This window comes from Serinus canaria, chromosome Z, assembly GCF_022539315.1.
Source record: "Serinus canaria isolate serCan28SL12 chromosome Z, serCan2020, whole genome shotgun sequence".
NCBI lineage: Eukaryota > Metazoa > Chordata > Aves > Passeriformes > Fringillidae > Serinus > Serinus canaria.
In genome coordinates, this window is record NC_066343.1 from 43,463,428 (window position 1) to 43,487,920 (window position 24,493).

At 35.8% G+C, this 24,493-nt stretch overlaps 1 protein-coding gene across 1 annotated transcript in view; it reads right to left on the bottom strand.

Annotated features, from left to right (window-relative positions):
• CNTLN (centlein) overlaps positions 1 to 24,493 on the bottom strand; it is a 181,750-nt gene that overhangs the window by 69,097 nt on the left and 88,160 nt on the right. Inside the window, 4 exon segments of the mRNA XM_050987362.1 lie at positions 2,913 to 2,962; positions 20,393 to 20,497; positions 22,256 to 22,307; positions 23,262 to 23,381. Coding sequence (XP_050843319.1) covers positions 2,913 to 2,962; positions 20,393 to 20,497; positions 22,256 to 22,307; positions 23,262 to 23,381 — 327 coding nt within the window.

Sequence of the window (24,493 nt, forward strand, 5' to 3'; positions counted from 1 at the left end):
GATTTTATCCCTTGATTTTAGAATGGCTGATGAAAATAGGTACTTATCTGCTAAGGTGAAAGTGAATTCCAACATCATTGATAAACTGAGGAAATTGACATCAGATTTCCTTTTATAAAATAAAACATACTGAAATTATGAGCAAAATGTGAGACCATATCAACTTTGAACTCCCAGCAAATTACTGGTAACAGACATGAGGCTGTATTTATATTTAGGAAGAAGGCATTTAACCCCTTTTTTAAGGCAGAGGGCATACGCACTATCTGAGAACATAAGCAAGGGTTTTTAACATTACACTCATTTATGCTCAAAGATGGGCATCCAGTTTCAGTCATCATGGTGCAACCTTCTAGAAAACAATACATGTGTCATAACTGCAACTCCTTTCTATTTTCAAAGGGAACAATGGGGAAATTACTTTTTATACACCTTGTGAGCAACTATTTTCCTACACTTCAATTGGTAAAAATTTGGAAACAGCTAGAATCATTTCAGTCTTCTGTGGTAACAGGAAAGTTTTGTAAATACATATCTTTGGACTTGAATCTTATTAGACATTTCCTTTTCATTTAAATGATATCCAGAACAACACAGACTGGAAAAGGTAAATAAAATTTGCCTTCTAGAAAAGACTTCACTAGTAGTTTAAACTTTTTTCTCAGTCCCCGAAAAGAATAGCTAATCATTATACTAATTACCAAATCAAAATTGTGCATCCACCCACAAATTTTTAAAAAGCGTATGTTTACCTGAAAAGAAAACAAAAAAAAAAAAAAAAAAGGAAGAATATACTAATTGTAAAAACACTAAACATGTCAAGAACTGGCAGTTCTGGAGATATGACTGTTTTTTGGAAAATTCCAGATATTGCTCAGCAGGCCCTTACCTCCTTCTCACCATTGGTTATCTTTCCCCTTCTCTTTCTTCAAAGACTTACTGAATTGGAAAAAAAGAAAGAAGTGCTCCTTAAAGTCAGTATTTAAACCTTCAATTCTGTGGCTATGAACACAAGACATAAGAAGTAGTACAAAAGAAAAAGGTAACTGTCAGTTTTCAGCAGCTTGATACTCCCACCTAATTCTAAAGACAGAATTTTAAAGTTAGGAAAAAATTTATATTTTTTCATTCAAGTAGCCAACATTATCACAAAAAATAGAAAAGTCATGAAGAGAAAAATGCAATAAAGAATGGTAAGGCTTTATTGCTAAGAATGTGTAGAGTACCTCTCCAAGCCTCCTACTTACTTCCTTTGCACAGTACTGTGCATAAAGAATTCACCAAAGGGCAATATCCAGATGGACTGTAATTATGCACTCTTCAATATTTCTCACAGACTATTCAGGAACAGCTCATAATACACAGAACCAGAGGAGTCATGGAGAGGCAGTGGCAATATATTACCTATCTGACTGACAAAGACTCATCTTCACAGGACCATCAACTACTCTAAAGATTATAAAGTTAGAAAAGACCATAGTCATGATCTATTCTTACAATTTAACCATTTTGATTAACTTTCAAATTCAGATACTTTGTGAGACTAGAATTAAAAGAGACATCTCAATAAGCATGAAATTTCTGTCCCAGTATATTTCATAAATAGGTAGAATACACATATTAGTTGCAAATGTATTGATGTGTATTTATTAATATAAATTGTCAGATTTAATAGATATGTAGACAAATAATGAGCAAACATACTTTCAAATCACATGTATGGCCATATGATTGCAAAATACACATTCATAAAAAGAAATCAATCTTTGGAGAAAAAACAACCTTATATAAATTATATTCTGACAGACTACTCTACTGGGTTTGAGTGGCCAGGTTTTGGTAGTAGGAGGGCCTACATAAGTGGCTTCTGTGAGAAGCTGCCAAAACTTCTTCCATGTTTAGCAGACCCATTGCCAGACAGCTCAAAGATGGACCCACCGCTGACCAACGCTGGGCCAATCAGAGTTGACAGTAACAGGGTAACATAATTAAGAAGGAAATAGTGATTGCAGATGTTAATTGTGGCCAGAGAAGAGCAGAGAGAGAATATGTGAGAGGAACAACTCTGCAGACACCAAGGTCAGTGCAGAAGGAGGGACAGGAGGCCCTGCAGCTCATGGTGCAGACCATGCTGAAGCAGCTGCAGCCCAAGGAGGATCACAGGGATGCAGAGACCAACCTAAAGCCTGTGGAGGAGACCCACACCTGAGCAGGGCGTGCCTGAGAGGAGGCTGGGACCCCATGGGAGGCCTGTGCTGGAGCAGGCTCCTGGCAGGGACCTGCAGACCTGGGGAGAGAGGAGCCCACACCAGAGCAGATTTCCTGGGAGGACTTGTGACCCATGGGGGACCCAGGCTGGAGCAGCCTGTCCTTGAAGGACTGCACCCCGTGGAAGAGTGACCCACGTTGCAGCAGTTTGTGGAGGACTTACCCATGGGATGGACTCACATTGGAGAAGTTCATGGAGAGCTGTCTGCTGTGGGAGGGACCCCACACTGGAGCAGGGGAAGGAGTCCCCTTCCTGAGCAGTGGGAGAAACAGCATGTGATGAACTGACCATAAACCCCTTTCCCTGTCTCCACGTGCTGCTGGGGGGAAAGAGGTAGAGCTGGGAAGGAGGGAGGGATGAGAAGAAGGTGGTTTTAATATTTGTTTTTACTTCTCCTTTGACTTTTTTAGTAATAAATTTGATTAATATCCTGAAGCTGAGTCTGTTTTGCCCATGACAGTATCTGAGCCCATGAACCTTTCATTATATTTTCTCTCAGCTGTCCAGCTGTGGAGGAAAGTGATAGAGAGGCTTTCACCCAGCCAGGCTCTACTCACTCAAACTGCATACACAGATATAAAACACTATACCCTTCCTTTTTTACTTCAAGCTTTACTTTTTACATCCTATATTGTGAACTTACTTGGAGAATGGTGTATTTTCATCTGATCCAATTCTTCCTCAAGACTTAGTCTACAAAACAAGAACTAAAAAAAATAGATATAATCACACAGATGCCACTAAAATAATTTCAAAAATTAATCCAAAGCCACACCGATATACTATTTGTAATGAAGTTTTCAACACCCAGGAATTAGTTCTAATATGACAAGACTTAGCATTACTTCAAACATAAGGAGTCCTTTGTACAACAGCTTTTTAAAATATGTAAATCATCTGAATTTCCAAAATTCACATACAATGCTCATTGTAAACTAAGAAGTTTCAGCCCATCTTTTTTGGGCAAGAAAATATTTGAGATTAAAAGAAGACCAGTAGGAAATAAAATCCTTTTAAGAGGTAGATAAATACTCTGTCTCAGGGGAAACTGCCAGCCAAACTTGTGAAGATATGTTTTACGATCTAGCAACTATTGAAGAACTTCTTAACAAAATAATTCCTCCAATTTTCCAGCCCTGATGGACTACCATATTACTACCATAGTTTATTCTGTAATATCAACCAGCTGAGCTCTGCACAATAAATTGAATTACTCTTTTTACAATTTAATAAAATTACATACAAATAAAGTTGCCAGGATACCAATACTTAAGTTTCAAAGTCAAAGTGGGAAATGTGAGAAAGAAAGATATTATTTAAATTGCTTATTTATACTTGTGTTTTCTGACACATTCATTATCTATATAGTTGTACACTATTTCAGCAATAAAACCCCCACCTGTTTCAGCTAAAGATCATACAATACACAAAACAGAGCACAGCCATTTAATAGGCAGCTTCTGCTTAAAATATAAATGCATGTCATGGACAAATACACATTACTCTAGCTCTGTTGTGAAAGTTTGACTGCTAGTGCATTCATTTATTTCAGCTGTACTCCAAACAGCAGCACCTGCTTCAAAGGAAGTTTATGCTTTTCCCTACTCCGCCCTCAAAAATAAGGCACAAAAAAAATCTGGCCAAAATAATTGCCAACTTAAGGAAAGGACTTAAAAAAAGAAGTGTTTTGGTATACATAGTACATTAAAGCACATTGTAAGTCAAGTGCACCTCTGACTCATCTGTAAAAGATAAATTACAGAGAAAATTATAAACTTGAAAAGTTAAAGTAACTTGGTTCTCATGACACATAAGAAATCCAACTATTTTTGGGAACACTCATCTGCCTTCACAAGTTGATTTTCTTTGCTGTTCTTTCATCCTACAAAACTCAGTCATCATCAGTTTCTATTACACAGACTACAGCGGCTTTTGTCTCCACTCTGTCTTAATTCTTCACAGCATGTTAGCTTTTTGCACTGAATGGCAAAATATTTCGTTGAAAAAAACATTGCTTATGTAATTAAAGACTGAAATCAACGTGACATGGTTCCTACCTTAATCTCTATCTTCTGAACCAGTTAGTTTTCAACTTTAATATCATTATTTGAATGAACACCTTTATAAACATATATACTGCCTCTCTAGGCATTAATTGACAAGCATGCAATAGTGATTGCACAACATTTTTAAGAGTGAACTTCTACACATATCTATTTTCTTTCAGCCAATGAAAGACCTGCAGAAGTAAACTAATTATATTGATAAAGTTAAGGGGTAGTTCATAGTCAGAATAACTGAAGTGCCTCCAAATAAATTCATTTGTCTATGACATAATCTTGAAATGAAATTATGATATAACGAAGATGGAAAAATTGTAGTCAAGTCCAAACCAAAAATTTCTATGTGCAATACAAGATTCAACCCACCCAAGTCAATGACTGGCTTGTGTAAAGGCTATAAATGCCTACATGGGTTAGCCAGTGCCAAGTCCAACCATCAGCAGTACTTTGCCTCCCACAGAGGCAAAAGCAGATGCTACTCAAGAAAGAGTAGAAGCCCAACAGTTCGCGCAGTGTAATTCCAATTTTTCATTCTGGAAGTGGCGCACAAGCACTTCTCTTTATTTCTTCTGCTTTAACTGATACCCAGTTGCTAAAAGGACCTTTCCTTCGATCCCAGAGCAAAAAAAAAAAAAAAAAAAACCTCTTTATAACCTTTCACATGGAGCTTTGTTAAAGGCAATTGAAAAAATACAGATCAGATAACAGTTACCACACAGTTATTGTCACCCTTCTGGAATTCCAGCAGGTTACTGAAGCAGGATTTTCCTTTACAGAAGCCACATTAATGCTTCCCCAATAAAACTGTGTGGATTTCTGCTTGCTGATAGTTCTCTCTATGGTGCTTTTTTTTTTGGTTGTTTGCTTGTTTTATTTTGGTTTGTTTTTTTTTTACTTTCTCCCTTTCTTTTACTTTTTCCCTTTCCTTTTTCCTAAAGACTGACTACCATCTTCAAAGTATGGAAGCAGCCATGCTACTGCAGCTCCCTCTGGAACCCATTCTGTAGATGGGAGTTATAATGGCAACCTGCCAGTCCATTGGCGGTTAACAGTCAGGTTAATTTCATACTTCAGTTTCTTCGCACCTCCATCAGTGAAGAACATTTACTTCAATATATTTACAAGCAACTACTGTACTTGACCTCATAATTGCTGTAGAGATATTTCAAATAGGTCTAATGCCTTTGATCTATCTGCTGCAAAGCATACACTAGTTGCTGGCATCTTCATCTCCCATTTACCATGGATACATACAATCACAGCATGGTTTGGGTTGAAAGACATCTTAACCATCATCTTATACGAAATATTGACCAAGGAAAAGACTGTTCTTTTAGGCCTTGTAAACCCCAGTGTATCATTCTACACTGTTATCATTAAGCAAACCTATGAACTTCCTTACTGTCATCTCTTTCACTTTATTTAAGCAAAATTTTACTGTAACAGTTTAAGCTTTGAAAACCACTCTTCAAGAGCCTTTTTAGGCTTCTCAACTTCCCACCTGCATTTGTCCTGTCTCTGTTTACTGCTCCTACCTGTTTCTCAGCAGTGCAAGCTTAAGATTTAAATACTGACCTTTTCCATGTAAGAGGCATAAAAACTTTTGCAGTCTCTAGAGAGAGCTCCTTGAGACTCTTTGGGGGCTGGGGATGGTTTGAAACTATTTTATTTTATCTTGTTCAAATTGTAGCACATCTTTCAGGTGGGTTTCAGCTACAGTATCTTTCTTAACAGTCTCCAACAAATGTTTTTTACTTCTTGCTCTAGAATTCAGGGTTTGAAGATTTTTTGACTGGTTGCTTCATTTTCATTTTATTGGTTTCCTTTCTGGAAAGTGAGTATTCCTAGGCCAATTGATTTGTCCACTCTCTTCTGATATTATTTAAATTAAAACAAACAAACAAACAAACAAAAACATTACATAAACCAAATAAAGGCCTTCCTTCTTTCCCTAGCAAAGTCACAGAGCAAATCATCCTGGAAATAATGTCAGTCACCTAATAGACAAGGTGACTGAAAACAACTAGCACACATTTACCATGGAAAAATCTTGCTTTATCAACCTCACTTCATCTGTAAGAAATGACTACCTAGAAGAATAAAGGCAGAGCAGGCATATACCTTGTATTTGCTAAGTTATTTGAGATGGTCTCTCATCTCCTTATTGCCAAAGATTTGAGATCTGAATTGAAAATTAGATAAGGTGTCTGTAAAATTGGTTGAATTGTTAGGTTGAAGAAGTGATAACCTGTCATATGGAGTACAATTGATAGCTAGCAATTATAAGCTTTCCTCAGGGATCCATTATAGAGCCAATACTGTTTAGTATCTTTATTAACAACCTCAAAGATATGCTAGAGTACCACATAGCATGTTCATAAATTATATAACACTGAAGGAAGCAACTGAGAGATCAGTAGAGGGCTGGACCACTGCTCACTGAGATTTCATAGGAAGAAAAAAAACGGCTGATAGGAGCTTCATAAAGTACACTTAAGGCAAAGTCCCTTAAAAAAAACTTGGAAAGAGGACACGCTAAAAGACAAAAGCAGCTTCACAGAAAAAAAAAATCTGTCCTTCGAACCACTATGACGAACATTAGCAGTGACATGACTTTGTGGTGAAGGCTAACTACATGCTAGCTGTATAGGCAGGAGTCAGTAATCAACCTACAGAATTGATTCTACTCAGCATTTCTGAGATGGCATGTGTAGCTGTGTCTTGCTTTAGGCTCCTCCAAGAAAGACACTTATGTAAATAGATTAAGTGTAGCAAAGGGGCATCACAATGGCCAGAGGTTAACCATATGTTTTATGATGACAGGATGAAAGAAAACTTCTGACTATCAGTACCTGCTTCCTTCTATCCTTAAAAGAATTCCTTTATTGCAGGACCATTCTTGGTGCAAGAGGATATTATCACATCAGTTAGAAAGCAGGTCTCATATCTCACTCATGGACTTATTTAAGAGACTCAATTCTTCTGGAAAGTTCTTCTTTCTCTAGAGTTGTGCTCTTTTTAGCTGACAGAATAAAATGTCCAATATACAGAAAATCATACATGTCACACTACACCAAACTGAATAAGCTGCATGCCACTGGGGGGACTGCTACCCACATTCTGAGTTTAATTTTCTGGATCTTGGGAAGGTAAAAGAGATTTAGCCTGCCTTTTTCAAGCAATTACTGTCATCCTATTCTATCCTATAACCTCCCATCCTAATTAGTTAGTTAGTTGGTTTCTTTTATTATTTCTAACATCTGAAGCCTGCTAATATTCTGCTCACTAACTTTTAAAATTTTGAATGCAAATATTAGGCTGCGCAAGGCAAACATGTTTGCACTAAGCAAATTTCTAACTGTTTAAGTGATCTGGAAACAGATACTATACTGATTGTTGCTCACACTTTTTTTAATCTGAAGAACAACACAATAAAACCTTTAAACTACTCTAGCCAGAACTTGTAAAAAGAAAAAAAAAATTATACGCATTATAACATGACATACATATCTAGTCCAGTTCTCTAACCATAAAAGCACCATAGCCTGTACTTTTTGTGCAGAGTGGTCTTCTTGAAGAACACAGCTCTTTGCAGAGGCTCTATAATTGGTACATTCCTCAAGAGCAAGTGAGCAAGATCACTTGAAAGAAGCATTACAGAAGGCTCAAGTAAGAACTTTCAAAGGAAGAAGGAATGTCAAGGAATTCACGGCAACTGAAGAAGCCACAGAAAACTGCTGAAGTATAATTCAACACTGAAAGAAGTTACTCGTCCTGAAAGAACACAGTGGCAAAAAGCAGAAGTGGGGGGAAATATGTGCTTTTCAGTTTTTAATTTACAGAATTATCTCCCTCAGTGTCTCAAACAGACATGCCAACTTAATAGCTATGAATTAAACCACTTTTCTGAAATTCTCCTTCCCTCTCCAAAAAATAATTTAAGTGACTCTGGAGATAAATATCTCAGTGTGTTTTTTTACCCAAAAGTGGGATTCTATTAGACAAGCTATGCCTGCCCCAACAGACTTTTAAACTATTCACATACAACTCTTTTACAAAGCAGATTAGGTATCTAAAAGCACCTGTGATCCAGCTGCACAGATTTCAGTGACATGAGATGCTTCCCTCATTTACTGAGGGTGAAAGAAGAATTGCCTCTGCAATCCTGCAACTAAAAGGATCAAAACCAAGTTCTGCGTGTGGTGATGAAGGCTCTAACCTACTGGAACTGTAGAGTCAGAAGAGTGACTCAGAGTCAGAGCAGTGTCAAATTTCAGATATTATGAAGAAGAGTTTCTAAAACTATTTTAGCAGATTAAGCTATTATTTGCTGTTATTAACTTAAGCATATGCTCAGTGGATTAGCTGCACCGGTTTTTGCATCATTCACTTTCCATGAACACATCAAACAAAGAAAAGAAGAAATGAGTCAGGTTTAGGTCCTAACTGAAATGTGAATTTCTCTGACCATTGTGTTTGATTTAGCAAGTGCTGAGCAAAGGGCACCATGTTTATGTCATCTGAAAGCATCCAAGACACAACCCGAGACTGAGAGATAAAATCTTTTGAGCTATTTCAACAGTGGGAAATCATTTTCTGTCTGAAATGTTCCTAAGCTGATTGCAGACTGCAGGCATGGAAATAGAAACTAAAGGTGTGAATATTAATACTTGTCTTCTCTATCTTTTGAAACACTGAGAGCTCACAATGTTTCAAGACTAGCCAAGAAATGCCTTATGTTAATATCCATTTAGCTGTGTTTATACAAATTTTCTTCTCCTAGGATTTTCTATGGATTTCACATTTTACAATTACTATAACTACAAGCTTGATTTAAAAAAGAAAAAAGTATACTTTAAAATTTTTATACTGGATAACAAATATTTTTTTCTTTAATAATCCAGTAGTCACTAAATTAAGTGAAAGAAATTGTAAGTTTTTAATAAAGATTAGGTTCAGTACAATTCCTACTTCCAATTATAATACTAAGTGGCATGAATATTTGAGCACAGCTTTCTTTCCCAGGAGGGAAATTCAGCAATGAGTGCATTAAGGAACTGCAGGAGAAGCATAAACCTACAAAAATTTGCAGGCAACTGTCTGCTTTGGCAAGCAGTAACATCAAACATGGAAGATGCTTTCAGTTTAAGCTTTCAAAAGTCCCCTAATTACAATGTATCAGCTGACAAGCATAGTGCATTTTAGTTCTCTTCTTCACACTATATATCTTTCTGCTTGAGCAAGGAAATACATACAGCACATGAAATTTATAAATCTGCATTTTTTTGAGGAGAACCAATTATCCATCTTTTTAAAATTGTAATTTTAAAATTCTATGACTGTATCATTGTATTTGTGTCATTTCTGTCAGCACCTCATAAACACAATCTCAAAATTATGTCTACTAAGCAGTTTTAAAACCCCTCAAACTCCAAAGCATTTTGCAATAAATGGCAAAGAACTAGAAACTAAAGTTTATTTAAAGATGAAACGCCCATAGGAAAGGAAGAGTATGCTACTTCTAGGTATTCAAGTGTTGCTAAGCAAACCATATACAACATCACAAAAGCAGTCAAATTCTAAATTGAAATACATACAGCAATGCAGAACTCAAAATAAAGTCTGTGGTTATCACAAAAGAAAAACAAAGAATTTTCTACAGAAAAAAGTTTGCTCTGTAGACTCAGAGAAGCTAAATCTTTGACCTACAATTCAAGAATGAATGATGGGGTTTGGATACAATGAAAATATGCAGGTCAAGAGAAAAGACAAAGCAAATAAATGTGAGTATTAACTGATCACTTCCAGCTCATAAATTTGCATTTTTACACTTTGTCTTGACAAAATCAAAGACTACTACTGAATTTTATTGTCTTTGTTACACTTCTGTTGTGTACTCATTCTATTATTTAACTCAGCTTTTAAAAATGGAAGTTCCTGGGATGTGTTTTAAAATAACAGAGAAATAACAGGTACAAACCTTGCACAAGTGTTTATCAAATACTGTAAACTATTTTGACAACTTACACAATCTTTTTTATTGATATAGGAATTAGTTGAAATCTTTCAGGGTGTTGAAAAGCCATAATTCTGTAAATAAGCTTTTATCCACAAATAAAAAAAAAAATTAATAAAAAAATAGATGGAAAAAATAAAAATAAAACTTAATTAACTTGAAAGGGTTTTAAAGTCATACAAAATCTGTTCATAATTGTCTCTGCAAATTTACACAAAAACCACATACATAAATTATTTCAAGCAAAGGAGATTCATTACAAGAAATAAATATCAGCAATTCAGAACAAAAGAACATAAGTAACCACTGAGTTCAACTTTCAAACTTTAAGTCTGCAGTGGTAATGCTAACACAGTAAGCCATTTCTAAAAGCTTGCAGTGTTGAAATTGCATTTATCACTTGGCCTGTATTTAGACACAGTTTTTCCTAGGTTTATTTTGTTCACTATGGGTTGTTTTTTAAACTGAAAAGATATAAAATATTTCAAATCATGTAAAGCAACTCTTTTCTGATTGCATTGTGGAAGTATTTACAGTCCTGATTAGTTTATATTTAAGGTTTAGGGAGTCCTGAAGGAGACTGTATAACTAGAAAATGTATCCTGAAAATTTGCAGTAAAACATACGAAATTTGCCAGTAATGAAGGTCATGTAATTATGAGTGACATACATGACTGCAGTTTCTAATTTTAGGACTACACCAATCCTATGTCTGTCTAATAGATGAATTGAAAATGGTTTTTGAAGTAACTATTCAGCTCCTACACAGACCTTTCAGCTTTTAAAAAGATAGGAAAAAAAAAAACCAAACAACTATTTGTTTTGCAATGTCATTGAAAGAGTAATAAAAACTAGCAGACTGAAAAGCTCCAGAATTTATTACTTCTTCCAGAGAAATGTCTTGCTCTTATTTATACTCACATGTTATACTTTCTAGCAGTGTTGCCAAGTTTAAATGATAGCCCATCAGATGGGGAAAAAGTGACTTAAAGCCATACAAAGCCTAGAAACTAGTGTATTGCTTTTCAGTTTTATGCACACCTGAAATGGCTTAATGGCCTTGAGTCTTCTGCAAAAAGACGTTATTCTGCTTTTAGGTATTTCGGGTAGATTTTAGAGTATTTCTTCAGCAAGCCTTTGTCAACAATAAGCATTTTCTTATCTGCTTCTAAAACAAGCTGACCTGACAATGTAATCTACTCCAAAGTAGTTTTAAAGATTGCTTTGTTGACAAGAAACAGAGCAGCAACAATCCTACATACTCTAGACTAGGTTGTCAGAGAATAACTTCCAGCTCCAAGGAAGATACACTGAATCCTTGATTTGAGAGGAATCAGTTTCCTAAATTAGCAGGAGTCTACTGGCATTTCCTAGAAGACTATCAGGATCTTCTAATATGGCAAGTCAGAATTCTAATAGTGACTTTACATCCTGAGAACAACCTCAAAGTCCTCTGTTTACTACAATTAACTTAATGAAAAATGTCACTCTTTCTTCTTGTAACATATATAGAAAATGCACCATCAAGAGCACGAAAGTATGCAGCATCCTCTTTTATGTACAAATGCTTCATTTTTGTCCTCCAACTATGATTTTCACAGTCTCACCTGGCAGTACTAAAATGAGGATATGCAGAAATCAAGAGAGATCAAATCTGTGGAGATACTAGTTTATGGTGGTATGGCATACTTTTTTGAAGATACTGATCTTGATCCATAATTACAAAATCTGCTGTTTTCAATACGATAAAATAGTCTGGGCTCTATTTTTCACAATATAATATTTCTGATTACTCCTTCTTTTTTTTTTTTTTTTTTTTTTTTTAAATACTCACCTATTTTGAATATAGGAAGAGATAGCATATTTAAAACTGTGCTATAGAATCAGTTATGCTAAAATAATTACTTCCAATTTTTTTTTAGATTATAGCTAGGCATCAGCAAGAAATTCTTTGTAACAGTTGCTTACTTATCAAGTTATTAGAATAGGAGTAATGCTCCCACCATCTGCATATAAGCAGGGCTTCTGCAAAATATACCCTCTTGCTAGAACAAAATATCCTAGTACTCATCATTTTTAATTGTCAGCAGTTCTAAAGATACCATCAGGAGCCCTCACACAGCTCCAAATCTAAGGTGCATGTACACATGTGCACTTGGGCCTCAAAGCATTAAAGAAAAGGTAATTTAGAAAGACAGCCTGAAATATAGCATAAACTTTCTCTCTGCACTTATGAGTTTAAAGGGCTCTTTCCCTCCAGAGTTACTGACCCTGGGTTAACCCATTGCCAGAAGACTCTAGTTAGTCCTCTAGCAAACAACTGCCTCCTGAGTAATACACATCCCGTAAGTCAGCCATTGCTCATCAGCAGCTTTCAGCACTCACAGGTAAGACAAGCAGGAGACTTCTACACTCCCCTGCATACAGATAAAAGGAATTAAGAGAGGAGGCTCATGGCAGTCTAAAATAAACATCCAAACAAACACTAAGACATTTTTCCTATTTGTCCCAGGGAATTTTATCTGGAAAATAAAACCATGCAGAGAATCTAATTTCTAATAGAGCTGAATACTTAAGATGGAATAACCCACTGAGGAAACCGACTCCTTCCCAAGGATTACAAATAGTAAAGACTGCAGCAGGATGACTCTTTGGAGAAATAAGCACAACCAACCACAATCTCCTAATGCATATTGTTGCTGGTATGGACAGATATCAGGGGGCTAGTCCAAGAGCTGCTGCAGTCAGGGAAGCCTTCCTCTGAGTCCATGAGGTCAACTATTGCCTTTTCAACCATTTTCCTCCAGAGTCATGGAAGACTGCTAAAGACAGGAAAGCCAAATGAAGAAAAAAATCAGACAGAGAAAGACTGCTAACCAAGCTTTGCATGGTCCTTATTACAGTCCTTAAAAAGGGACAGCAGCATTGCTTATTACAGTAACAAAAAAAGAAGTTCTAAAGACACCTGGTCAACATAGTGTCTTAGTGTCAAAGAATTTTTTTCTAATCCAAAGCTTAAGTTAAATAGCCTAATAATCCTTGCAAGGAAAATAGGACAGGAGAAGCAGCTCCTCTTTCTTCCCCTCAGAAAAGAAAGGTGATTGAGAAGACAGACAGTACATCAATAGACAATTATCTAGGTAAGCAAAGCTGAACTGCACTTTCTCTTCCTTAGTCTTCTAATTTTTAGAAGGGTAAAAACTCTGCTCCATAAAACTAGAGTAGAACACACATGCACATTACACATACTTCTGTAAAAAACCCATAGAGAAAATATAGGAAGAGGCTGTCAAAAATGGTCTTATACGCCATAATGCAAAATTCATTTTAATTTTCTACGACTCTGAATTTACTTCAAGTCAGGAGAACCAAGACAGGTAGAAACTTTACCCAACTTTTAAGGTGAAGTACGACTCTCACAGAAATTTGTCACAGCAAATGATTCTTCCTACAGCATTATGGTTCAAGCACATTTGCCTGCAGTAAGGGCTAAATATGCTCTTTTCATGGGTCTGTATATTTATGACAGCCTTGGAAAATGAGAGCAAACCTGGGAGTAGGTGTTTGATACAGACTGTGAGAGAGCAAAGACCATTACATATGTCTGAGGATAACACTACCAAGGTAAGAGTAAAGCAAAAAGTACTAGCGTTACTCCCACTCCATAATCATTCACACTATCCAGAATGATTTACTGGAATTCCTTTACAGGAAAAATACTGTAAACTTACAGTTTACACTAAGAAATGTATAGTCTTAATTAACCAAGGAAATGAAGCATTTGACTACATAGAGTCTAAGCTATGTATCTTACTTGTGCATCCACTTCCCAGAAATATGTCTTTATCATTCTTGTTTCCCCAATTCAGTCGCTTGTAGTATGGATGAAAATTGCAGGAAGAGATATCTGTTGTTGCTAAGTAAAGTCTCCCAGATTTACAACCCACATTCAGGAGGAACAAAAAGGATAAAAGCAACTCCCCCCTCAACAGCCCAATGTCTGTTCACATAACAAAACAGTGAATAGTGTCATAGTTGTCAAGAGTGCTTTTTGAGATATATTTCAAGTCAACCGTCACTCCAAAATCAAAGAAGCACCAGTGACTAAGATAGTTTCAACATGCAGCATAACCTTTAGTTTGCAAAAGGATGGTAGAAACCCATGCCTAAAATTTTATCTACCATTTAGCAATCTTTAATTTGTTTCACTGAAGCAAAAAATCCAGCTTATTTGTCAAGAAGTGTTTACCAAACATATAAATGTTACACTGTGTGAATGTGTGAATTATGTTTATTATTCTAATTTGCAGGTTTCCATTCTGTTTAAAATAAGACCATCAGAACAGCCTCAAAAACAGTGTTTGTACCTGTCGTTAGCTCAAAACAGATTCTACCTCAAGGGCCAAGACTGGGGTATGCTGCTGCCATCAATATAACTCAGAGGAGAGGGTACGTCACCCATCATATGAATATCAAGAGAATTTTGTTGTTGTATCAGTCCTTCTAACCTTTATAAACCTCCTATGACAAATACACTAAACTCTCTTGCCTACAGCCTGCTGTTAGCATAGAGCTGGTTTCCAATAATGCAAAGTAAGGATAAAAAAAATTTCTTATTTTATTTCTTCCACTGAAGCATCTGAGTTTCAGGAAAATGTTGATGATTCCACGTTTATACTCACATGATTGTGTGTATAAAAAACGCAAATACAACAATAATTTTTAGAAAATGCATTCTGAATTCCTTAGAAATTAGAAAAAGATCCAAACACATTAAGATAGATTAAACTTGTCCATGTATATGCATATACTGCCTAATACAACAAAAGAGGACTAAGCAGTTTAACACAAAAATCATGCTGGGTCATAATAACGGTTTGCTAAGCACCACATTTGACTTTCTAGAATTACCAACCAGTACACTTTAGGAAAGAGTTCAAGAGATAAAGCAAGAATATGTAAATAATGTTTAATAACTTTAATTGTAAAGTATTCTTTTACATTATAAAATACAAAATAATATTTTAAAATTATCAAAGCTGAGATACATGGAATCATAAAAATTTATGATGTCCCTTCAAAAATCAGTGCTATGTAAAGGCAAGTGGAAAATTAGCACTGCATATTAAAGTAATCTTGCCAGAATGTATCAAGCACTGCTACCTTTACCAGAAACCCCAGAACTTCACAGAAAGTACTGTAGAGAAACTTATTTTCATTACTCACACCTTATTCTCTTAAAATAGCAACCAGACATGTCAGCAGCAATAAGTGTGCTTTAGTATTACTGACTGTAGGTTCACAGGCTTCTTCTCTGAACATTCTGTACAGTTTAATATGACACACTTAGTAGTTCTTTGTTTTTATATGTGCATGCACATCTGTAAGACTAATAAATCAGACCTTTCCATCTAAATGCTGAAGATCTTTTGACTAGGCGAGACAGAGGGATAAGAAAAAGACAGTTCTTCTGCAGGCAGTATGCTCATCACCTGTACAACAATTAATTTCTAAACGAAAAATCTACAGAAATCACTCTGATCCAACAGCAAGGCAAGCAATAGCTCTGTGCAAGCAGCAATACAAAGGGAAGCTAAAATGAAGTCCTTAAGTTTCTCCACCATCTCTCTTTTTTTTTTTTCCTGACAATGCCCAAATTTTATCATTAATGCAACTTTAATTCTGAATTTATCTGCTCCTGTATTATGAAAAAAATGTTTAGTAGCATGACTCGTGTTTTTAATATGACACAATTCCATCATATATGAGAAGGCAGCAAAGTACAAGGCAAGACATGTCTGATTAAATATGAAGGAACAAAGGAAAAACACAAACACATCTGATATAAAAAAACACACTGAGTCCTCAAATTTGTCTGGTAGCTAGGATGCAGGAAATTACAAGATCTGGTGGACACAGGTAAGAAATTTTCTAGAGACTAGCTTAAAAATTAAAAAGCATCAATCTCATTATCCTTGATGGAACCCTCTCACTGAAAAGCAGTTGACACAGTGCTTGGTGAAAATGTAACTGGAAGCTTCCTAGAAAAAAAACTAATTCTCTTCAAAAAAAAAAGGGCCATTTTGTTCACTATGTAAAAGCCCCTACTGGTCCTTTAAAATATCTTATGGAAACTATACTCTGTATTACACCAAATGCTGCTGATTTCTTATATTTTAATTTATTTCTGGTTCAGTATTTCCCATTCTCACACTTGAGCCTGACGGTCATTTTCACTGAGCAAAACTCAGTTCAGTCAGTAAGCATGCACTTTGTCAAAACACTCAGAAGACCCACAAGATTAGCTACAGAATTTAGGCTTTACCTGCTTTCAGTAGCATGAAAGCTGGTATTTCAGATTTTTATCTATCCCAACCTAAACAAACACATACACATCATCATTTTAACTATATATGCCTTTGAACTACAAAATTACTAACTGAAGAAAGAATTAACCAAGAGCCCTGACCTATTAGATTCAAGTAATTATTAGTAAGATGTCTGCTCTGTCCCAGCACCCCTAAAACTGATAATCAAAAAGATTACTTTACACAGAAAACACACAAGTTGGAAGGGCTATATGCTGCAGGTGACACTTTTTAACACTGATGTAGTGTGAATGCACTTTGTTACAAAGTAATCTGCTACATGCCACCTATTGAGCAAAACACGGAAAAAATTGCTGAGATGTTTGGATGTTTCACAAAACAATGGGGGTTAAAAAGAAAAAGTCTTTGATGACCAGGCGTCTCCTATTGCCTGAGGCAGTCAAGATTATCAAAACCACATTTTTCAGCAGGTTCTCTACTTCAAGAACCATAGAGGTAACACATATTCAAGAAGCAAAGGAACTAATATAGCCTATGTTTGTGGTTTTTTACTGCTAGCATTCCACCACACTTAATTCAGCTTTTCTCCATCATACCCATTCTGAGAGCTAGAAAAGACAAGAGGCATCACATCGTGCTGCTGATACTAAGATACGCTCCTGTCAACTAGTTGCTCAAATACCACTACACCAGGTACACAACAGGTGCTTTCACTCCACAGGAATAAGGAAAGCAGAAATCACGTGGTCTTGCTTTCCTATAAAAGGAAAGCTTATCAGAAACATTTATTAAATAGCTGCTACAGCAGCGGAAGGATACGACTGAGCTTGTAGTGATTCCACATCCTTTGAAGACCCAGAGCACACTTCCTATAATGGATGATATGCACACATACAGGCAACAAATTTCCACCTAGCTGTGAAAATGATAATTTATGTCATCATGTTTAATGTTGAAGACTGTTCCTTGTCAAATAATTGAGGGTTGCTGGTATCTATTACAAGGCTGCCTAAAAATAACACAGAATGAAAGATGTAAAACTGTGAAGATTCCACAACAGTTTATGTACAATCATCTACATGTTTCCAAAGTCTGTACATGAAGGCCAAAGGGACAGAGGTATCCCTATGTTCCAGCTAACTAGCTTTTGATATGGAAATGCCGAAATAATTTAAATTAGCCAGCTTGCAATCAGGTAGCAGAACAATTGGATGTGCAGTGAAGCGGTTCTGTGGAGTGTGACCTGTGAGTCCTTCAGGTCAGCAAGCTGTCCATGAGCCAGCTATGCGTCCTGGTGGCACATTAGGAAGAGCATTGCCAGCAGGTTGAGGAAGGTGATCCTGCCTCTCTACTCAGCCTTGGTGAGGCCACATCTGGATTGCTGTGTCCGTTTCTAGGTTCCTAACTAGAAGGGAGTCATGAAGCCCCTGGAGCAGGTCCAGTGGAGGGCTAAAATCATGATTAATGTATGTGCACATTAAAGATATCATCATTGCTCTGTCCCTCAGAGGATTGGAGAGAAAGTAATTCTTAGAGATTAAATACATAAACAAGCAACAACCATCCGATTTTCTAAACCCTCAGTCTTTGGTTTAGTCAGAGAGAGAAATTTTACCTATTTAAAGTTAGAATTACTTAAACCAAAACAAAATCCTTACTTAGGCACTCTTCTTTAAGCAATGGTGCATTGTTTTGGTTTATGTATGTTCCACACCAACTTAACAATCAGTAGGCTCTATCCAACTAAATGCAAAAGCTATGGGCTAACCTGATTTACTTATACTGCCTGTAATTTTACACATATAAGTAACTGGTACAACTCCATAGATTATGTCCTTTATCCATAGAACTTAAAAAACAATAGAAGTAATATAAAGAAGCTCTATCCACATATCTAAAAAGTTCATTAAATTTAGTATTGCCTTTAAGAAAATTAGCTGAAATCCTGAAATGATGACTTCGTTCAGCAAATTAAAGACTGCCATTATTAGAGAAATTATGCATTCATTTCTTCCTTCAACTAACAGTAAGTGACACTGCCCATAAGGAACAAACAGCACCTAAATCCACACAAAGAGTTCACCTTAATGAACTCTTGTGAACAATGCTGCACTGGTTTCTTACTAAATCCTTACATGCAGACTTTTATGAATCCATTTTGTCTTATAAATCCTGTCTCTTGAAGAGCTCAACTCTCTGCTCATGACACCTCACCACAGTCTAGTCAAGGTCAATGATCTGCAACATACAAGAAATAAGGGTGTTCCCAAAAATGTGACTGCACAGGAACTCTATAAAAGCAGTCCAACTGTACCAATCTTCAGGGTGTGCACAATATATAAGCATAGCTTTGTGTGAAAAAAGAGGCTTATGTAATTACTCCTGAGTTACCACTGCCTGTGGTCAATGTGTTCACTAGTGATGGAAGGGGAATTACATGTACATCTTGCCAGATATGCAATTACATACATGGCAAGAAAGTGTTCTTTCCTACATAAAAATAAAAAATGAAAACCCACAAAATATTTGCATGTCATAATTTGTTGTTATAGCTTCAAAACAGCAAAAAAAGGTGACAATGAAGTGACAAGAACAGACACACAATTTTAACTGGCAGATATAAGAATACCCCATGTAACACAGCTACTGGCAACATTGCCTATAACACACCAACAGAAATTATGGTCAACACAAGGACTTACATAGAACAAAACAATTTGCTGCAGTTGAAATTCTGTGATAGCAGCCTTCATGGTATTGCCACAAAATGGGCTTACATTGTGATCCATTGGGAAAACACTTTTTTTTAATGCTGACAAAAACAAAGTCTGAATAAAACTTTCTATGATGTCTTGATTCTTAAATTAAAACAAAAAATCATAGCCACTTACAGAAAGTGTTAAATCACAGCAAAGGGCTAATTATACCATACTAACTTCCTTTTGTCTAGTATAAAAGGACATTTTTTTACTTTGCCTGGCTGAGTGTAATAGCCTATGAATTATGAGATCAAAGCAGCAAACTGTATGTTTTCTAAAGTAAGAGTTTCCTTCACCAAGTTTTACACTTACTACAGCTGAAAGAGCTGTGTGAAGGGATCAGCACTAAACCCAAAGGACAGGCTGTGCACAGCAAGAAAGAGAGCAACTCCCTCGTGCTTTTTGCAGGTCACTACCAAGGACCATGTTAGCAGATCCACACCAGACCCTTAACAGGCAGCTCTGCTGCTACCAGTAATTAGCTTGGACAGCTCTGGCTCCAGGAGTAGCAGCAAGGCTACACCATAATGAGCTCAGCTGGGATTAGCAGGACAGGGCAGGGAACCAAGAGAGCTGAGGCATTCTGCATTGCGTATGTATCACAGAGATCAAACAAGGATGGCTGGCTAGGTTATCCCCTCACCACCTCATTCCAAAAATGAAGCACGGCAGTGTGTAAAATACAGGCTAATGAAGAGCGACACCTCCAACAGATGAGAGCCACATTAATTAACACAATCCCTAGATCATGGAATACAGTTTCTGTTAGTGCTAGCAAACTTGTAACTTGTCACTGATTTAAGGGGGAGAGAGAAGGAAGAAAAAAAAAGAGCTGATGTTTTCTGCTTTTGGTAGATGTTTTTATAATGGAATTTTACAAGGAATTCCTCTTGTATGGTCTGAAAAAAACCCCAGTATGTTTCTTTCCTTAAACACAATTTAAGAAACAAACTGACTTCTAAATCAGCAGCTTTTTGTGCTCCCTTTTGAAAAAAGCCAGTTCATACCACATCACATCATGATTCTCTTGACAAAGCTGACAGAAGCCTGTATGTTGGTATCTGCTTTTGGTATTTTCAAGCTGTTTATGAGTTTAAAAAGGCTGTTTGTTTTCAAATATCTAAATGCTTTAGGAGAACCAGAATAAAGGCACCTCTGATTTCAGAAAATACAGATTTTTCAAGTACAGCATCCATTGAATCTGAATTTTGCATGATGTATACATTCTGAGGCATGAAATCTTAACTGTGGTAATAAAGAGAAGTTCAATTACACGGTTTCAGATAGATATTGAACTAGTATGACACCATGCCTCCCAGGTGACGTGGCAGAATAGTGCCAGCCACATTCTGACAACATTACTTTAAATACTGGTATGAGAAAGAAGAAGTAAAATCATCACATAATCTCTTGAAAATTAAGGGAGAGTCATCAGCTCCCCTAACACCCCAGCAAGCCAATCTGGAAGTTGCAACTAATGCCCATACTGTTGTTCTACACTTTAACACAGGAATTAACTATCTATGGACAAGATTATGTATTAAGAACAAGCATATTGACTTTAGAAGCACAGAAAAATAAAACTAAATATTTAACAGTTTTTCAGTCATTAAAATATTTTTAGGTATTTTAATAAAGCCAAAGATAAAAATGGTATTAAAAATACTTTATGAAATCAATTTAAAACTCTGCAATCCAAATTCCTACTGGGCACAGAAACAAACTCTCAGACAATGTGGTAACCTCCTAAGGCCCCCATCATTTTTGCAGTCACGTACATCAGTGCAAGTTGAATATACACTGACAGGTGGATTAGGTCCCATCAGCTGCCATCTCAATAACAGATACTAATCTATGAAGAATATGGAGAATGGGATCTTCCATCACTTACAAAGGATCAGAAATGCCACATAAGCACCTGATACTGACTTCTTAATGCACAATTTACATTATAGCAGCACTATACAGCTTTTTGAGATACCAAAATAACAGAGTCTTATTGTTACAGACTGCTTTTATTTGTATCTTGTCTACTTTCCTTTGTTTAAGCATATTAAAAATGAAAACCAAACCTCCTTTAATGTGGCTTCACACAAATCTAATGTGGTAACAAATATTATTGAAACCCTCTTATTTTCAGCTCATCTTAAATAGAGAGGAAAAAAAATTAGATTACTAAGTGAAGACTGAGCATTATATTCTCCCTAATACCTACCTTCTTTGAAAACATTCATTATAACACAAGCTCGTCTCATTTACTTTAAACAGAAGTCACCTTTGTCTCTCTTTCCCTTTTAAATTTTTTTTAAACTATCAGAACCAGAACACCCAGTGCTTCACTGTATATCAAGTTTAAGATTTTCATGTCTTTATCTAGTTCAATTTTTTTTATCTTGCTAGCCTTGGACTCTCAGTGGATATGAAAGCCTGCCTAGGTATAGGTACAGAATTAAATAATTTCAAGGATGACAGTTACTAAATTCAGTAAGTCACTTCCAGATTGCACTAAATTTAAAACAGTGAACTAAAAGAAAAAAAATCCATATTTTTCCTAAAGAATCAAAACCATTTCATTATAATTTACCCAAATATATTTGCAATTATGCTTAGATATTTTTAAAAAATGCTCCTGTGCTGCCACCAATGCCTGTAGCAATTTTATATTTCGCCATTGTTTCTATCCACGCCTTTTTTTCCCCTTTTTTAAAGACAAACTGCTCCTACGTATTTCAAAGCAATGCAAATCTACTAAGAAAGGCCATAGCATTACTTATATATAAGGAACGGTTTATCATTCACAGTAGGATGTTTTACATCACCTCAGACTGTGAACAGCTACCAGTTTTGCAGCATATTCTGTGACTCTTGTTTCTTCAGAGAGAGATAAAGTTAGTGTCAAGATTAGTCAGTATTGCTCTAACTGCAAGAATAATTATTTTTAGTAAAACATACAAGTGTTTACTGAGTTGTTAGGTGCATGCTAAAGCCCTGCTAAAGCCACAAGGAAATTACTTTCTTGAAACAGGTCCTGAAAAACAGCCATACTTGATAACTGAACTGATAAGAAATGCTTTCATTCCTCCAATTGCATCTGTTTACCAAAGTATCTGTCTACTAAGGACTTAAAAAAAGAAGAATTTCTGCATAAAATTTTCACTGTTCTGTATAGAGCCTAAGGGAGGATGATATACAGAATGTTCATTATGCAAATTTTATGTGGTAAAATCTTTCCTCTTCCCATTAATAAAGATATATTACTACAATTTTTTGTAAAATTATCAGAAATAATTTATTTTTAAATAATTTAACAGATGAAAACACCTTGCTTTCATGCACGTATTATTTTACTTTTCCCCTATAAGGAAGAAGATTTTAGGCTCAGTTAATCTATGAATCAGTAAATGTTAGAGAGGGTAATATTTCTATATTTTAATGAATAAAACTATTTTTAAAAACTATTTGAAACATAATGAGCAACTGCTGTGTTACAGACATTTAAAAACATACAGTCAACAAAATAAATGAGTGAGGAATTAGACAAACATAAGTAAGCAATCCTAGCTGACCTTTGTCCAGTACTCAGGCTCTCAATGAAATGCCTAATGAAATAAGTCAAGGTGTCAGCTCAATATACTTCCTCTTGGTTTCAACTACAATTTTTCTCACATAGGGGTAAGTCATGTATTCCGCTGTAACAAAGGATAGTCTTGATCACCACCCAGTAGCTTCTTCCTTCAAGCCACATTCTCTTTTGAACACCTATGTAATACTTCTGTTCAGATTTTTTGTGTAAGGAAAATGTTTTTAATGAGCTATGTAACTTACCTGCTATTGCCCACTGCTTTAATTGCTCTTTTAGTGCTCTGTAGTTGGTCTGTAACATCATCTGCAGTCTTTCTTCATGTTTTCCATAGGCTGCTCTTAGCTCATAGGATTCTTGAGACTGTATGAAATGAGAAAAACAAAATCAGAGTTGGACAAAATGTAAGAGAGTGTTACACAGATCACATGAAATGAAAGTTCTCTTTTAGCAGCTACTGTGAGACTCAGAAATAGAAATAGAATGATCAAGACTCACAGTCTTTGAGGTCAAAGTTTTCTTATTACTACTTTGGAAAATTCTGCTGATTTGGCAATTCATTTAAATATTATTTTCACGCTGCTGAAAGTTTTAAAAATTTACTACCAAAATGCCAGCTTTTATCTGGTGAATGCATAAGCCTAATACATTTTAAACACATGGACTAAAAAACGATTGTTGGCACTGGTTTTTTATTCAAACTACTTTCTTTCCTTTTTTACCCAATTGAAAACTGATCTATGTATTTTCAAGGGAAATACTGGCCACATGAAAAAAAAATTACATTTAAATGGCTTCAGGATTTTCTCACATAGTAAGCTGTTTCTGTAAATATATATACACCTGCAACACCCAGAATTTGTCCCCTAGTAATGCAGCAAACAAGAAATAAAAACAATTTTTAGAATAGTTTTTATATAATCAATGCCATACAAAAATGCAGAACAAAAGTTAAAATACACCTTGATTATTATCACAGGATAACATATTGTAAACTTAAAACCAGACTTTTATAAATGACAATATAGGCCTCTGGAAAAAAAAAATCACTATTAACACTATAAAGCAGGTCAAACTCTGGCATACACTAGTAAAGAATTCACCAGCTAAGAATACATTATGCCATAGCAAAATTTGCAATCAGAGCTTCATTTTCAGTTCAATGGGAGCTCTGCTTGTAGACCAACTACAGAACTAAATATATCAGAATACCTTATTTGCAAGTATTTACACTGCTTATATGCAAGGAGAACTTTTCAGCATTTGTCAATAAATTAGACAAACCAATAGTCAAAGCTGCAAACAATAAAAATTGAATCCTACTATAAAAACATGGCAAGAGCTTCCAGAATACTCATAACTATAAAGTACCTATACAAAGCTTGGCTTATCAAATGTAGCCCAGCTTTCATGATGCACAAAGCTAAAAGACACCAGCTAAAGTTTCAAATGGTACTATATAGAAAATTACAGAAGT